Raw genomic sequence first — 18,269 nt, 5'->3', positions numbered from 1 at the left:
GTTCATATTTGAAAAAATATAATAAAAAATAATCTTAACAGATGTGAGACAAATTATGAACACCAATAAAAAGATATATAACAAGAAAAATACAAAAAGCACTTTGCATTATGGTGTTATAGCACCCTTGAACCTAAACAATAATTGAAAGGCTTAATTTTAAAAGCTTAATTAAAATGTGAGGATTGTGAAATTAAGTTAGGTTCTCTGAGTTGTCCTGTCAGTCATCTGGGTTCTTGTTAATCCTCCACAACTGTTTTATTTCTGGTATTATTTGTTGTCAGCATATAAAACTGTCCTGTTTTAGGTTTGCTATTATCAGGTCATATGTTTTGTCACCTTTTTGTTGATCCCTTGGTTTTGTCTGTTCAAGTTTATTAATTAAATGTTCTCATTTCTGGCACCAAGCCTGGTCTCCTGAATTTTGGGTCAGTTCCTGACATTATAACACTTTTATTAACCTTCATTTCCAACATATGGTTAGCTTATTAAGTGATGCTTTTCATGACATTGGACTTGTGTTTGAAAAAACAGAAACTTTTTGTTTGGGATGTATGTTCTATTATTTCCCTCCCTTTAAATATCTGTCCTTTTATCTTTAACAGTAATTGCTTCAGTCTTCTCACCTTCTGTTGCTAAACAGTGGCTTTTTTTAGAGCTTTTTATCTAAAATCTTCCTTCATCTGAGTTAAAAAGAAGAGTTTGTAGTTATTTTAAGGGATCATTATTAGCATGAGGTTATACAAATGATAAAAGTAGCCTTAAACTTGGAATATGTTCGGCTTGAAGGGTTTTCAGAGTTTATTCTGATACAAAAATGCATTTTCCTGTAAAAAGAAACCTCTGCAGAACTGGCATTTTCATAGCAACAGATGCATTCAAGCCATAACAAATTTTTCACTTGTAATCAGTTCCTTTAGTATCACAGAGGACACAAGCAACAGTACAACTCTCAGTTTAGCAGCTGAAAACTAGAGCTTCCAAATTGCCGGACTAAACTGCTTGGACTGTGGGTGCAATTAGCCCTGTAATCAGAGGGAATTAAAATGAGCAGGCTTGACCGAGGCTGAGGCTGTTAAACAGAGCCAGCCTGGAGCTTGCAGTTTTCCTTAATGATTTGTCTGAGAGTATCTCAATCTGCGCTAAACACCTGTAGTCAAGCTCAGAAAAAAAACGATTTAACCTGCTTTATTTGAGTGAAAATCCTGAGAAATTCGTTTTCAAAACTGGAAATACGTGCAGCTTTTTTCTTAATAAATGGTTTATTTGCATTGAGTGGTCCATGTCAAGACATGATTGCTTTGTATTAGTTTAGCCTCTTCTCTTTGTTTTTGTAGATTTTGAAAGTCTTTACATGTACATTTTCTCCTTGATGTTGTCTGTTGACAAAGAGGTTGCGATTTGCTGTTTGGAACCATCAGAAAAGGTCCTGGATTTCCAGTAATAATGTGCACCTTCTTATGTTTGCGTGCTGTGGAGAGAAAAACAAAGCTTTTAAAACAAAGAACTCACTAAGCCTAAACTGTAAAAATAAATTCCATGAAAACAAGTTTTCTTTCATCAGATTTTTAAACTTTGGAATTTGCTAAATATTTGTAGAGTCAGCCAACAGCTTTGTCACAGAAGATATAAAACCCACCAGGTTTTGGGAAGCTAATTCATTCCAAAACGAGAAGAAAAAGTAATCATGGAAGCATACATTGAAACATTTTCTAATTTTTTTGCTGTTGTTTGACCTTTGTCAGTTGTTCCCATCACATCCAGTTTTGATAAGTTAAGGTTTTTTACCATGTGAACTATAGTTAGTACAGTCTGCTGCAACAGGAAGACGCCTTTTTCCTCTTTCCATTGAAATACCGGTACTACATCTCGGACCATCTTTCTGGACTGTTGGCGTGGCAACCACCATCCAGAGAGGCTCGTATGACAGAAATGAAATGAGCATGATTGCTCCAGATCATATAATCAGTCAAGAAGACCATGATTCAGTGCATGGTTGTACCGTGTACTTTTAAAGCATTATACCCCTGCAGGTAATTGCAGTGTTAAAGCATCAGTCCTGTGTCCTGTTTCCTTTGAGTCCAAAATGGCACTGAGTGAGTTTCAAACATTTTCAAAACCCTTCTGAAAATGCTGTTGGTACTATAATTTTACGAGTGCATGTAATTTCAAGAAGACGGTATTATGTGCCTCCCTTGAGGCAGATTTTGATCATCTAGACTTATATTACCAGTGGCAGATGTGAGGAAAATTGATGTTTCAGTTCTGTGCTTCCTCTGACTAAAGATACAAGCATTAAAGGGCAGCAGTTTACACATGTGATAATTTTTTCTGTCTTTTGCTTTTGCCCTTGTAACGGAAAGAGAAAGGAAAATTGTGCTGATGCATTTGTTGTTGTTTCTGCACAACCAAAAGCTTTGACTGCTGAGAGCTTAAACAAGTCCCCGCAAACACGTTCCTGAAGGTTGAGCCAGCATTGCTCATCACCTTTTCAAACTTTGTTAAATTATTGGAGAGATTCCACACAAATACTTTCTTTGCTGTTTTTTATCTTTATGGGCTTTAGAACACTATTTTAGGCTACTTCCTTTTATTTCAGTATATTTAAGATTGTCCAAGTGTGCTCTTGTAAACTTTCATTTTAGTATAATAATTGAACAGCAGTTCATAAAAACACCAAATCTCCTCAACAAAAGCAAAATCTTGCAGGTTTTAATTAAGCTTTTTGCATGTAAGAATGCCCTCGTGTCTAAATGTAATTCCTATTTATTAGCTGCACAGGTACATTAGTGACAAATTGATCAAACGGTGAATTAAATAGGATGAAAGGGTAAAGATTAAGTTGGGTTAATGCACATCTGGACAGGCCAAACTCACCTTTGCTTCAGGATTAAACTGCTACTCTTAATTCTGTTTATACTCTAACGGCATTGTATAATGTCCCTGTGGAATTACTGTTTTGATCTCACATAGAAAAATGAACACTAACTGTAACTAATGAATTTCCTCATACATCCAATAGCATGTTTACAGTGGTCACATTCTGCCAACGCTTTTACAGGGTGTAATTTATTAATGAGGGACTCAGACTAATCTTTGGAGATTTAAAGTAAAGCATTATAAAATAAATTTAAAATAATCAGGCTATGTTTTGGAAATTAAAAAGGATCAAAAAAACAAGGACAGAGATTTCAAAGTCAAGAGCTTGGACAGTTGTGTTGGGGTGAAGGTGGAAGGAAAATGTCTTTGAGAGATTTTACAGGAAACATCCTGCTGGGTTGTTTGTCTGGAGTTTATTCCACCAAGACAACACACACAACTGTCAGGACTCAAAAATCCAAACGCCATTCTGTAAGGAGAGCAAAGCCACTCCATGTGTCACTGACACCCATGCTCCAGTCAAATTGGGCAAATTAATTTCACCCTCCACAAAAATGGCCAAACGAAAGATGGACAACAGAAGCTTTCAAAACAGGTGGGAGGCAGATTATCTGTTCACAAATATAAAGACAGACCTGTTTGTCTTGTGTGCACTGGTAACGTGGCTGTAATGAAAGAATATAACAATAGAAGACACTATATGAAAAGGTTAAACATTACTTATCAATTGCAGTTAATTTTTTAATAAATATTGAGTCTGGTCCATGAATTTACTTCACTGCTTTATTTTGGCCCACAGTGAATTTGAGTTTGACACCCCTGCACTAGACGTTCTTGCAATCTTGAACCCATGTTTAGCCAATGGTGTTCACACTTCGACAAGCAGGGAGGGGCTTCTTCTTCCTTCTTTTTCTTTTTCCTCAGTGCACAAGGGCATATCCGCCACCTACAGATGGAAGAGGCTTGGTACGAAATGTCAAAGTGGTGCAAATCTTGTGAATCTTGTTTAAGGCTGTTACTTCCAAAGCTTTATTCCGATAAATGAAAGACTTGGTGTCACATAATTCTGATTGAGCACAAATGTATTAATTTCTCCTTCATGATCAATTTTCAAACGGTTGGCACTTTCCGTGAGTTAAAAGATAAGCCATCCATACGCTACCACCAAATCCGAATCCCTGATTGGCCCAAAATCATTCGTATGAGTTTGTGAATGTGAGAGTTTTGAACACGGAAGCCTGAAACATGCATTTGTGCGCTTTTACATAGACTTTTCATTGGAAGCAGCAACCTCAACACGAGCTTGCTGAAAGTCAAGGAACATGTGGAGCTCTTTTTTTATTTTTATTTTACTAGGGTTGAATTTTTTTCTGCAAAACAGGTGGATTATCAATAAGCAAAAGATTTGTCCGGGAATGCTTTAATGTAAAAACATTTGTGAAATGAATTCATTTAAATGGTCCCATCCCGTGAGATTAAACAGGTATAAAATATCACATGATGAAAACAGTTGTTTTTTTTTTCTTGTTTTTTTTTTTCTTTAAATAAAGGGTCATCATAGGCAGCTGAAGCCGAATGAGTTTGTCATCTCGTTTTTAGAAACTGAATTACTCTTGCTGATTTAAATGTAGCAGAATGAGGTCACAGCTATTTTTGGTAATTACACCTTTTCAATCGGAGTCTTTTTTTCCTGTTGTTCTTTAGATCAGCAAAGCAAGGTCTCTCCAGCAAGCCCTGGCTGACACAAAGGTTATTGGCTTGTTCCCCTGTGAGCAATGAAGGAAACAACAAGGGCAGAAACAGATGGAGCAGCGTGACTGAGGAGCTGGAGATCGACTCGCCAATCAAAATTGCAGCTGGATCTGTAACTTTCCAACTGTGCGTTGAGAGCTCTCCGCTGTTCGTCCTGATGGCAGAGACAACCTAACCTATGTGACCAGAGGGGACCCAGATGCACAATTAATTTATTTTGCTTTTATGTTCCCTCGCTTAATGAAAATCAAATCCAAACTAAGCCATGGGCCACTCACTCCTTCCTCTTACTTCCTTTGCTTCCTTCCTGAGTTTTTCTTCTCTCCCGAAATCCTTTTCTCTGTGGCTTTGAAGTGCAAATTAGATTCTACTGATGAAATTGCAGACCATACACAGGAGAGCATTTTGCAGTACAGGGGAGCATGCTGGGTGTAACCAGATGCAAATGCATAGGTCAATTGACGTTGCACTTTTTGCGTGAGTCCATTCAAAAAAAGGAGAAAAGCATGGGAAAACATTTGCTAGGTGATAGAGTGACAGATTTTATTCAGAGAATAACTCCTTTTCCTGGTTCTTGAAAATGTTTCAACTAGAATCTAAAAAGGATCTTTCTGTTCCAGCTGACCTTCCACCAGTTACTATTGAAGTTTGTATAACTCAGTTCTGGGAGGCTGTACAAATTCATAAAATTAACGATTGTATGACCAACATATTTTTTGTTTACTTCTGTAAGACAGTTAAATTTTAATAAGAGTTGTTGCCTGTGAGAAGACCAGAGATTCTCATGTCATATTTTGCTTAGCATTTTAAGTGCAGTGCTTCATCAGGCCAGTTGCTCCAACACTGGAGGGTGCAGTAATGTGCTTGTAGTGGGTCTGCACCTCAAATGTATTTAAAAAAAAATGTTAATTGTTAGATTATACCATTACTATTATAACATTATTTGAATAAATAAACCTCTTAAAGCCTTAGACTTAAATTTTGTGTTTCTAGTCTCTTGAAGGTGGGTCTTAAGTTACTGCATTTGGGATTTAAGTGCAGCTCCAAGTTACATAAGTACTGTCTAATTAATACAGTAATTATTAATATATCCATGCAGTACAGTCTTGTTGTATCTGTAAAAAAACTAAAAAATAAAAGGAAAACTTTCAAATTACTAACTTATTTGGTGCTTTGTTGGGAAACTGATTAGATGTTGTTAATTGTGTAGTTTGCTGATTAATGGCTACTGCCTGCACTAATGAAGCAACTTAACCATCAGAGTTTCTTTGTCTGTGGGACCTATCCAGATGATTATAGGGTAACCTCTTGCACACAGTAATTAATCAGCTAGAAGAAAGTAAATGTGACAGCTGGCTGGGTGCATCATTTAGCAGGAGCATCAAGGCCTCTAAACCCAGCCTCAAAGTACTGGTGATGCTTTTGCTGGAATGAAAGGAATGTACACATCTAACCCCAACAGGTTTTTGAGGTTCGGTGGTAAAAGATGCACCAGATGTTGGGGTCGTCATGGTAACAACATTATATTACCGCCTATTGATTGTGATCCCTACAACCTGCGTGGTTTATTTTTAACTGGTGCCTTTTACATTGGCTTTTTACACAAAATAAAGAACTGAACTTACATTTTTATCACCTGTCAGGTATCAAGGATTAGTTTGCAAATTGAAGATTTATAAGACAAAGCTAGAATTTGTTTGCTTTGGATTCCAGTCCAATATTAAATAGGAATTTTGTTTATGACGTGCATTTTGAACTTAATGAAAAACTCCTTAAGGTTTGAATGAAATAACCATAGCATCCTTCTAGTCGTTGGAGCATAAAATGCCTAAATTAATGTATTAATCATGAACCTGCCATGTTTTTTGGGTTAAAAATAAGTAAAAACAGTATTTATTTCAGCTAGCAGTTGCAATATACAAAAATACTTGATTGATTTCTATTAACGTAAGTGGGCTGAACAGTGTGCGTGTTTCCCGTATTGTGTTACTATCAATTTTCTATGATCTGTTATATCACAGACTTTGGTACAACCTAAAACCTGCGCATTGGGCCCCCGCTGCTGCACGCGCTCCTGTCTTTGAGAAAGTGCCGCAAATGTTTGTGAAGGAATAGCAAGGCGAGCACGGAGCGCAGCCTCAATTGCACAACACCTGGATCATGGCGTGCCTTTGGATTACCCAGCTCATGCTAATAATGTCCTTCTTTATTAACTATTGTAGACATTTTTATTACATATCTTTATTTTCCATATAAAATGTATTTTTTAGGCTTGCCTGCCGTTTAAGACAGCAGATAATGCAGGCAGCAAAACAGCTGCACTTTTTGAGATCATAAATAAACAATAGATAATTTGTCTATGAATGAATTAAAGATTTTTGGAGAATTTCTACTATTGGTGTTGCACAATATTAGGAAAATGCCAAATATATTTGGAGTAATCCCAGTGAGAAGTTATATGATTTGGGGCTGAGACGGTTAAGAGAAAAAAAATTAAAGCTAAATCATCTTTCATTGCATCCTTGTGGGTGAAAAATACAAAAGCATTTCACACTTTGCAAACCAGAGAAAATGACCCCTTTGGGCTTTGTGGCAGCTCTGTTAGCTGAGATGAATGGGTATATGGTTCCAGTACAGATCAAATCGGTTACAGAACAGAGGAAGAGGGCATTTCTAAGGCCTTTAATAAGAAAGCACAAAACAAAGTTGTTTACTTACTTGTTGCCTCAGGTCTAAAGAAAAGTTAAGAAGCAAAAATATGCATTTATGCTTGAGAGCGAAATATTTCCCAGGAAGAAAAGCACATCTCACTAAACATAATTTGTTCACTCTAATTACAACCTTAATTAAAAAATATATAATTCCGGAAGTTATTTGAGGGTATTTTCTAAAATTGTACAGCTTTTTAAGATTTTATGTAATTGTTTTTGTTCATTATTAGTTATTAATTAAAAAATGTGTGAACACCAAAATCTAAAATCTGTAACTGTAACAAAAAGTTTTGTTTGACTCTCCAGACAAAGAATTTTCAAAAGATGATGACAGCTCTGATAGTTACAAAGTTTGGAGTTCTGTTCCACTGTTCTGGAAAAAAATATGTATGGATCTGTCAAAGTGGTATAACCTTCCTCTGAGCCACTTTGTGTGTTTAGTGACATTTCCTTCTACTACCTGTACAGCTACAGTTTAACATCTGTGTTACCCAATGAAGAAATTTGCTGTTGGATCATGTCAGACCTGACAAGAAATAGTTTAGAGTTAATTCAGCCTCCTCCATCCATTATTAGAACTCAATCAACTGCTGAGTGTGAGTGGGTGGTTTCCTGAACCCTACTGAAGGGGTGTATAGGGACTCTTTTGATGGAGGCTGGTGCTCTGCCCATGGGTGAGATAGAAGTGGGTGTATCTGTGATAGGAGGTGGTGATAGGGGTGCTGGGTGTGGATTGGGAGTTCTGCCTGAATGGGATTTGGTCTTCCCCTGTGATCTCAGGACCTGTGTTCACCTCAGTTGGGAGGACAGATCTTCTCCCTAAGCTGAGCTGAGGTGCTTTTGCGTTTCCTTTGGTCCTGGAAGCAGGGTGGGGCTAACTTCTATGAGCCATGGGGTGGCCGGGGTGCAGAAGTAGAGCGGTTGACCTCTGATCAGAAGGTTCAGCAAGACACCGAACCCCACATTGCTCCTGGTGGTTGGTGTCCGTGGTATAGCCACCTTAAGTATGTAAATGTGTGCATGGGTAAATGGGACTGTAATAGTAAATTAAGTTTATATTTAAGTTATTTCAAAATGTCCTAAAATAACATTTTTACTTTTTTCTATTGTTTGTTTCTTAGACTTTTACAAGCAGATTTTCTAGGCAGAGTTCCAACAATTGTACACTTTTAATGTCAGATCTAAGGCGATTTAGAAAGCTATGGTCCAAATCTAAGCCACAATTCTTTGGTTAATTCTGGGAAGAGCTTTCTTCAGAAGCACCAGCTTCTTTCCACAACACACATGTTTGGCTGCTGATTTAATATTGTCTGTGAGTGTGGTTGCTTGTCTCTGTGAAGCCACGTGATGGACCGCTGACCTTTCCACAAATCCTGTCCAGGATATATAATATAATCCGGATGGTTTGATGATATATCAACGTGGCCCTGTTACCTTGATACCAAATGAAATTTATAGAAAAGGCAAAATGTGTTAGCCCATTGCTGCATGAATAACTTAATAAATAAACTAAATAAATAAATAAAAACTTTATTATTGGATAGGCACACGATTTTCTTTTGTTTTAAACGTTGTTGTTCTTATTTATTTATAAGTTTATTTTCTCATTGTGGCACATTTATTGTGGGCGTGTCCAATGAGATATTTGTTTTTTAATAGTTACTCCTCCATTTTACCAGAAAGTCTTTCTTAAAGAACGGGGTGGGGGGATCTGTGATCTGATGAAAAAATAAAAAATGTATTTGCACAAATGTCCAGAACATTTCTGGATGTTTGTGGATGATACTCCGTTTCCTGGACTACAGAGCAGTGCGCAGCATGCACGCGCGCAGCAGAGAGGCTGTCACTCCTCATCATCCCTCCTATTGGCTGCAGCCGGATACTCAGTGTTCCTCCACTTTTCTCAAACCTCAAATTGCAACAGAGCAGCTGGGGCTCCACAGCGAAGCTTTCCTCCAGAAGCGCATTCACCTGTAGATATGTGAAACCAACCCGTTTCAGCACCGCACAAGCTGACCCATCTACAGATTCATCCAGCTCTTCACCGCTTCTCTGCGCTCTGGCTGGAAATAACTTCATCATAGCAGGTTATTTTTATCGGGCAACTGCCGCCGTGCGCTGCGCTTCAACGCCAGACTCCAGGCTGTGCTTGGATGGAGGGATGTCGGCATGGCTTGCACCAGGAGAACAAAAACTTTGGTTTCCACATGCGTGATCCTGAGTGGCATGACCAACATTATATGCCTTCTTTATGTCGGATGGGTAACTAACTACATTGCAAACATTTACATCAAGGTCCCGATGCCTGTAGCGGAGAGGAACTCTGAAGTTGACAAAAAAGGAGACACTCTCCGGATCATGGAGCGCCTGGATCGGCTGGAGACTGTAGTGAAGCAGCATATTCAAGGTAAAGCTTGGGTATCCTCTTACTTTACGCGCATGGAGTCACTTTCAAGCGCGCTTCATCTTGAGAAAGTTTGTCTGTAAAAATTCTGCTTCTGATTATTTATTTTTTATATATTGCAAGGTGTGTTGCGTCAGGTGTGTGCATGCCATGGCGTCTTTTTGCAGACGGATTTAGGTAGTTGTTCCTTTGTTGAGGATCAGGTTATTTCAGGGCTGCGCATATAGCAGGACAAAGCAAAAGCCTGCACGTCCTAGAAGGATTACCGAAGTCAGGCTGCAACCTTGTCATTTATGCACGACTAAAGAACGAGCTTACAACTTAAACAAACAAAAAAACAAATCAAAACTTTTATTTTATTATTTGAGGAAAAGCACCAAAATGTTTGTTTGATTAAAATGACAGAATGCATGTGATTTGTCAATAATAACCTTGAAATTAGAAGTTTGCATTGCGGAAATGTTTCCATTTTATCAAAATGGCTGAGAATGTAATATCTCCTTGGAGCCATAGTTTAATATTAGATGTTTGTTTGCAGTAAAAACTCATGTGGGAAATTTGCACCCCTTCCCAGGCTGAGTGGTTAACTTGCAAAGAGCGTTTTCTTCTTTGTTTCCTGTTTCTCCGTAAACACTTGGATTTGCAGCATTCTCTTGTACTTTGCGGATTGCGAGGATTCCTTCTTTGCTTGTGCAGTTACTTCAGGCATGAGCGCACAATGTTAAGTTTCTCCTCTCCTGTGTCTTTAAAAGGACTACTATTGTCATCAGTGCTGGGGGAAGGGGGTGTAATTTTTTCTGTTTTCAAATCTTAATCTGAAATGGGACAGAGTTGGTGAAAACCAGAAAAAAAATGCAGACTGAAATCCATTCATGCGTCTCAGAGCAGTAAGGCTCTGTGTTAGGCTTGGGTAAACATTCCTCCTTGCAGGCAGGTCTCCATTTCAGCTTGGCACTAAGTATCTGAGGGGAGGAGCTCAGTGGAGGTACCATCTGTGACTCACCTGCAAAATGGGTTTAAGTTACCTTAACAGAACTGACTTTTAATACTTGAATGTTTGCAGAATTAAAGTGAATAAACTCAAATTACTAACATTTATTCTCTTATTTTTGGCTCATACCTTGCCAGAAGATACAAGAATTAATTGTAGAGCCTGCTTAAAAAATGCCTAGTGCTAATTTCTTATTCTATGCTAGTAAAACTGGGACAGGCAGTTTAGTTTGGAGACGTCACTTGCGTCATTCTCAGCTCTTTTGCCCTCGTTTCCTCACGTGGCCTTTCACAGTCAGTCTGCTTTTGGTGTTTGTGCTGCACAGAAACCTGTTTCCAAGCCCCCTGACATAATCTGTGTCCACACAACAGAGAGCACATTAAATGGAAGCAGAAACTCTTCGTGTTTGAGACTGGAGATTTTTAACGACAACATTGCAGCACCTTTGAAGGAATAAAAACCGTAAGAACAAAATTACTATTCAGGACATGAGTAAGAACAATATTGTCTGGGCTTGCCTGATAAAATGGAAGAGGGTTTTAAGCTCAAATGCTGTTCAAAAGACCTTTTTTTTCCCCTCCTGGCATTTTATTCATCAAGTTGAAAGTTTAAAAGAATAAACTCAAAATGTTTTTGCATACAGTTAAAAAGGGTTTAAGAGCTGCTTAAGAGATCTTGTACTTGCACTTATTAAGTTTATTGTATGGGTTTAATTAGGAAATTTGTGTTTTTTTGTTTGCAATTCTTCTACTATATGTTACAGTAACATATGTCGTCAGTGGCCATGGTAACAAATATCATTATCAAAAATGAAGAAATAACATCCATCTTTCACTTGCTTTTTGCAAGAAGCCTAAAAACAGGTTTCCCTATTCCTTGTGGTGGCAGAACACTGTAAAAAATGTCAAGAAAATTTAGGGTAAAATGCTGTAGAGCGTTATATCCTGGTAGTAAGTTCTGGAGTATGAATTTGCCTTTTTTATATCATTTTCTCTCTGTTTTGGAATACACTGTGGTAACATTTATGCATCTATGAGAAGGAAGATGAGTTTTTTATAATGGAACAAGTGAAAACATATAAATAATGTGTTTTCTTACGTCTAGTTTTGCATTACTCACACATGTGTTAAGTTAAACCTCACCGAAGGCCAACTCCAGCGCCCACACCATGGAGCCTTGCTGCCTGTGAGACGAGAGCAGTCACTGCAATCTGACTCACCGCAGACAGCAAAGAGAAATGTCTGGCTAAGCTTCTCCCTCCAGGGTGAGGCAGAAATATTCCACTCGTAATGAAGTAAAGTGCTGTGTTACCCGGACAAAACAACATGGCTGCAGCAGTGTAAACTGGCTGAGGAGTCAAGAACAGCCATCTATGGAAAATTTATAGGGGGGACTTGACTGAGCAGGTCGACACATGTCTACTGTGTGGAGTGTTTGCTGCTTGGTTTAGCCAAAACTTCAGGAGCAAAAAGATATTTCAGCTGCTTGTAAATAATTTTATTCTTTTATTTTCTTGATGTTTTATCTAAAAAAAACGTGTCTATATGATGTGTGAGTATGTGGTTAATTTAGCACTCAAGCAGGGCATTGTTTTCCAGTAAGGCAAAGGCATTTGCACCTTTTTAAAATTTGTATTTATTCTCATATATCTCATGTCAATATATTTTTATTTGCAATCGGTTGCAGAAATTACATAAACGCTCATACTCTCATATGACGTGTGTCTTGACTGGTTTAGAGGAGACGGTAAAACAAATGTCTACTATTATAAAAATTAAAGAAAAGAAAAAAACTCAAGTAAAATATTGGTTTGAGGAAAAACAATTTTTTAGTTCAGAGTGAAAAAGTGCAAATTGGAGATTGACAGTAGAGTCCCAACTGGAATCGCCTTTTTTCAAGTGTCGACCCTCCAGCATCTCTTCAGTGATCCTATTGATTGTGCAAACACATAGAAAATCCATATTAAAGCACTTTATTCCTAAGTCCACATGACTGATTAGTAGAGAACCTTATGTGGCAGCTACTCCATTGCCAGAGAATAATTCTTTATCACTGTAAGTAACTGAAACTAAGATCCAGGAATATTGAAAGGAGATATGTCTTATAAAAATAAGGAAAAAAACCAGTTTATACATAGACATATACACACACACAAAAGGAGGATACTCGCTTCTGAAAACAGTAATGTTTTAAGATGTGTGCATTCTATGGTGAATGAAAAATGAAAAGGCCAAGTTCCTGGATTAACCCACAATCACATATTTAAAGAAGACGTATAAAGTAGAGATATCTTCCTGATTGTAAGTAAAAAAAACTGAACACTTTTGATGTTGGCAGAGATTTACAGTGTGGTTTATTATCTGTTAAAATCCACTGGAAACAGTAATGTGTTTTTGCCTATCTAGGACTAAATAATATTTGCTTCCAGAATATAAGTTAATTTTAAACGTTTTATTAACATCTGAAATTTGCATCTGCCAAATCCAGATTATTAATGTCACATAGCATAAATTCATTTTATTTGGTTTGCGTTTTTTTTCTTTTTCCCATCCAATCAAGACAAAATAGGTGTAAACCATAAAGGTCTTCTTTCATACCATGAGTTGAAGTTACTACTAAAAATACAAATGCAAAGCTAACATTCCTATTTAGCTATGTCACTAAATCCAGTGCAAGGGCAATGCATTTCTATAATAGCAATTAGTCTTCTTTAAAAAGTTTTTTTTGTGTGTGCGTTTGTGCTGATTTCTTGCATGTGCAGCAAACTGAGTGTGTGGCAGTCGCCACTAAAAGCTAATGTTAGTGAGGTTACTATGCTGACACTATGCCAGAGTCATTGACTATGTGCTTATGCAATTTACACATAGCCCAAGGGCTTTGTGGAATTTAATTGAGTTTTCGAGTATGCAGGGTACCTGAAAAATTGCTAAGTTGGAAGATAAGGAATGATAATACTACTTATCCACACAGGTAGATTATGTTTGTTAACCTTTATTCCGAGTACTTAGGCAATAATTAATGTATAATTTAACAGCTGTTTTTTTTTTTTTTTTTTTTTTTGCATAAATTCTTGTGCTGTGACTATCAAAAAATACTTTCATTTGTACCTTGAGCAGGAGCATGACTGTTTATATAGTGTGTAGCCTAACTTAGGAAGTCTGAAGCTTTGGAAAGTAAGTTATCAGTTGCCTTTGATGGTTCTCTTGATTGCTTTGAGCAAATCCAGTCATTGAGTCAATTTGGGATGCCAGTAAATCTGTGTTTGCATTGTTGCTGAGAGGACAGCGATGTTTTCCGAATGGGATTTCTCCAGACTCAAAATGAGTGCAGGATCCAAAGAAGTGAATGATGGAAGTTACAGAGGAGGTACGATATATGTCCGCATGAGTGGAATGTGTCCAGATGTTCGTGTGCATGTTTCTGCAGGTAGAGATATGCAGCTACGCTGAATTTGCCGGCCTATGGGAAGAAAAAAAAGGAAAGAAGCTAGAGAAAATTTTATGTGGATTTAGAAGATTTCAGCTTTTTCTTTCATGAGACGAAAATGTATGGCTTAGAAGATAAAAAGGGGTTCATGAAAAGTGTGAGAAGCTCATAAAAAACAGAAAAAAATAGAAATCCCCACTTGCAAAAAAAAAAAAACAACCTACTTTTAACAGTTTTGGTTCTGCTTTATTTTAGTATACCAAAAAAGATTTTAATGTATCATGGGGTTTTGAGGCTAATAACCAGAATGTGTAAAACCTTTCAACAAAATAAATGCGTTTAAAATATTAATATTTAATGAATACTTTCCATTTGCCCTGTTTAAGAGTCTCTGTGAGTCCAAAATAAGTGCTATTGTGTGAAACTCCATCTCCTCTAATGTCAGGGTTTAATTGATTGGGGGACATCTTCTCGGGGAAACATACTAATTTATTTCAGTTTACTGTCTATACAGAGGGATGGCCTATTGTTGTCTTCATGTACAGAAACAAATGAGCAAACAAACATGAAAAAAACCTACAAAGTTTGGATGAAACTTTTCCAGCTTTGTGAACCTGCAAGTATGTAACATCCCATTTGATCCACTGTAGAAAATTACTATTTCAAAAGAAATACCCAAACAAAAACAGCATATTGAATCAGCTGTTTGTACAGAGATCAGGTACAGTCTAGTAACAACATCTATATTTGCTGCCTGAAACAATACTGAGGTATCATTGTTTCATTGTTTTATGTGTGGGTGGGAGACACCAACTGCTAATTTATGGAGCGTTCTTGGATTCTGCTTGGTTTCTGACCTTCAGAGCACAGTTAAAAGTAATATCATATCAAGACATTTAACTCAATAAAGCACACATACCTGGATAAGTCTCTTCTAAGGAGTTTTGTACTTTGTGTGACAGTAATTGTCCAATCCGTCCCCGGCATCCATTTTTTAAATGTAGGCCTTAAGATTGTGATCTTTTTTAGACCCCTTATGTGTTGTCTTGACAAAAAAATGTTTGACAATACAAAACCAAAGGATATGCAGGTAATTAGCTGGATCATTGCATCTGTGACAAAAATCAGGAAGAAGACTGATTGTTGTGGGCATAAATTCTGCTGCTAATTAGTCTGGATGAGATTCAGGTGTTGCAGGTGACATTCATGGCTGCAGGAAAAACAAGAAAACGGTTGCTGTGGGGAAAGAAAAGGAAATGGGACAAGATGGGTGCAGGATGACAGGAAGGTTTTACAAAATGTTACAAAAAAATGTTTATGCAAAATGAAAAGGCCATTGTGACTGTTTTGGGAGTTTATTTTTCAAGTATTGCATCAACAAAAGTAAATTTTCAACAATAATGAAATAGATATTTTTGTGTTAGATTATTTTATTTTAAAAACTAATTTTCCTAAAGCAATATTCTTTAAAATTGACCTTATTTAAATGGGTTTTATTATTAAAAACAGGCTTAGTGTTTAAAAGTTACTGCTTTATTTTCCTGAATATTTCTTGCCTTTGGTGATGCATGGAACAGTTGAATGCAGCCAGATGTCATGGCATTTGTGGTCATTTTGTAGCTGAGTTTGGGACTCTGCACTTTAAATGCCTGTTTTCTGACCTAATTTGAAATGTTCGCAGTTAAAACCAATATTAACTTTATTTTAAGGGTCTAAAATAAGGGATAATAAAATATAATGACCAGGAGTTGCTACAGCAACTGCGGGACTTTCCCTGAGCTTCTTATCATGGTTGTTGGTATATTTTGAGTCGAACGTTTTTAATTGGAACTTTTCAGGCTATTATTTTGGTGTTAGACTGTTTTTTGTTCTTGCATTTATTTCTAATGTACAGAAAATGTAGCCAGTTTTGATAACATTTAAGTGTGACTCCCTGTTTTTGCAAGCTCTCTTTCTGTCCTTGTTGTCCACATATTCAAAGATAATTTCTTTGCAGTTTACTTCTTAAGGTACTTGAGTCTTTCAGTGCTTTTTATGGATCAAATATTTACTGGTGCGTGTGAAATCTCTAGTCATTTAAAATTCAGCACACCCATGCTAAAATGTACCAGTAACGTACCATTATTTTTTTCAAAGTGTGTGACTAATTACCAGTACCTGCAGCCCATGTAGAAAAAGAGCCAGTTTCCTGTCTTAGGGTGTATTCAGACTGAAAAAGTCCATTGGTCCACACCGAGTCCGTTTATATTGGTCCGTATCAAGTCCTGAACCTTGCGTTTGGTGAGTATTCAGACTGTCTTCAAGCAAATCTTTCTGTTTTGAGCCAAAGCTTGTAAGCAAAACCATGTCACTAAAGATGTCCTCAGTCATTGGCCAGGAATTACGAGGGCGGAGAAAAAACAATGAGAGAAAGAACAATGGAAGTCCTGCGCATTGGAATCCTTGTCGGGATATTTCACTTATTCAGACTTTATATTTCGCTGACCAATTTTGAACGTCTAAATCAACGTCAGGTACAACTCTTTTTACCTGCGGCTTTGGTCCGGCGGAGGTATGCTGCAAGGCAGTTACTGAGGAGATGACGGCAAAGAAGATACGCTGATATTGTTTATGACATATAGATTTTCAAAGCAACTTGTATTACGTTAAAAGTTGTTTTAATAAGCCTGCATTCATCCGACCAAATTTTAACGAGTTGCTGTGTCTCATTGTTGCTCCTCATTTCACCACGGCGCATTAGTTGCTTCCATTACATCCGGTACATCCTGAATGCCTGACTACGATGGCTGTTTGGTCCAGTTGTTCCACTCCGAGTACGGAGCCTATTCAGACTGAAAAACTATCATAGTGAACTGGAGCTCAGTCCAATTGGAAACAAACCCGGACCACCTCAAAAGATGGGTCTGAGAGAAGTTCCTTCTTCTTACAAGCTTTTCTGTGTCTCGTTATGCAGCATGCTGGGACGTCATCCTAGAAGCTGCCTTGTGGTTCCTATAGATAGATAGATAGATAGATAGATAGATAGATAGATAGATAGATAGATAGATAGATAGATAGATAGATAGATAGATAGATAGATAGATAGATAGATAGATAGATAGATAGATAGTACAATCATTCCTAAAAGAGATAAAAAAAACAAGAAATAGATAAAAGGATAAAAAGCAAGTAAGAACAATTACCTAAAATCAAGTTTCCCAGAACATTTCAGTCTGATCAAATAAAAAAATATAGTAAAAGCTCTCTGGTGCTAAGACAGTGTGTTATGCAGTCTGATGGCTCGTCTGACAAAAGACTTTCTAAGTCTGTCCATGGCACAGCGTTGGGACAAAATTCTCCTGCTGAAACTGCTCTTCCTCTTACTGAACAGAATTCTCTTAAAAATACTGCCATAACACCACAACGATGAGACACAGTTACTCATTGAAATGTGGTTGGATGAATGCAGCCATAATAAACAACTTTTAACGTGATATGCATTGCTTCTCACTGCTTTCCTGACAATCTATATGTCATAAAAACCTGTCAGCGTAACTTCTTAGCTATCTTCTTGCCAGTGACCATCCTGCAGCACGCCTCCACATGACCAAAAAAGCGAGTGAAAAGTGTTGAGCCTGACATTTATACAGACTTTCAAAATTGGTGAGTGAAGTATAAAGTTTGAATGATTTACCCGACAAGGACTGCAAAGTGCAGGACTTCCATAATTTCTGCATCTAGTTGCTTTGCCCCACCCTGGTAATTCCTGACCAATGAGTGAAGAGATCTTTAGTCATGTGGCTTTGTTTACAAGCTTTAATCCGGAACAGGAAGTCCGCTTGAAGTCAGTCTGAATGTAAACCAAATGTAAGGCTCAGGAATTGGTCCGCACCATATTTAGTGGACTAGGTCGAAAACAACAGATTTTCCCTCTGAACACACCCTGAGTTACCATCTGTTTTGATATTATTTTAGAGGAATTATAAAAAACATCTAATTTAAGTGACATTAAAGACATTTAACATTTGAAAAAAATACTTTCAGAAGCATTCTGCCTTAGACAGGAAGAATTCTAATAGCCTACTGTAGTCAATACTGGCTAAAATTCAAGTCAAAATACAGTACT

The 18,269-nt window shown here is 37.3% G+C and overlaps 1 protein-coding gene across 2 annotated transcripts in view; it reads left to right on the top strand.

The window, feature by feature from the left end:
• Nucleotides 1-9,239: 9,239 nt before the first annotated feature.
• The window catches only part of galnt18b (UDP-N-acetyl-alpha-D-galactosamine:polypeptide N-acetylgalactosaminyltransferase 18b), a 77,545-nt gene continuing 68,515 nt past the window's right edge, over nucleotides 9,240-18,269 (top strand). For both annotated transcript variants that reach the window (XM_020713982.3, XM_004066998.5), the window contains exon 1: nucleotides 9,240-9,750. In XM_020713982.3, the coding sequence (XP_020569641.1) occupies nucleotides 9,513-9,750 (238 nt within the window). In that variant the 5' untranslated portion in view covers nucleotides 9,240-9,512. The remainder of the gene's footprint in view (nucleotides 9,751-18,269) is intronic.

The sequence above is a fragment of the Oryzias latipes genome, chromosome 3 (genome assembly GCF_053564925.1).
Source record: "Oryzias latipes strain Hd-rR chromosome 3, Olatipes_Hd-rR_3.1".
NCBI classification, from domain to species: Eukaryota; Metazoa; Chordata; class Actinopteri; order Beloniformes; family Adrianichthyidae; genus Oryzias; species Oryzias latipes.
This window is presented reverse-complemented; position numbering and strand designations above follow the sequence as displayed.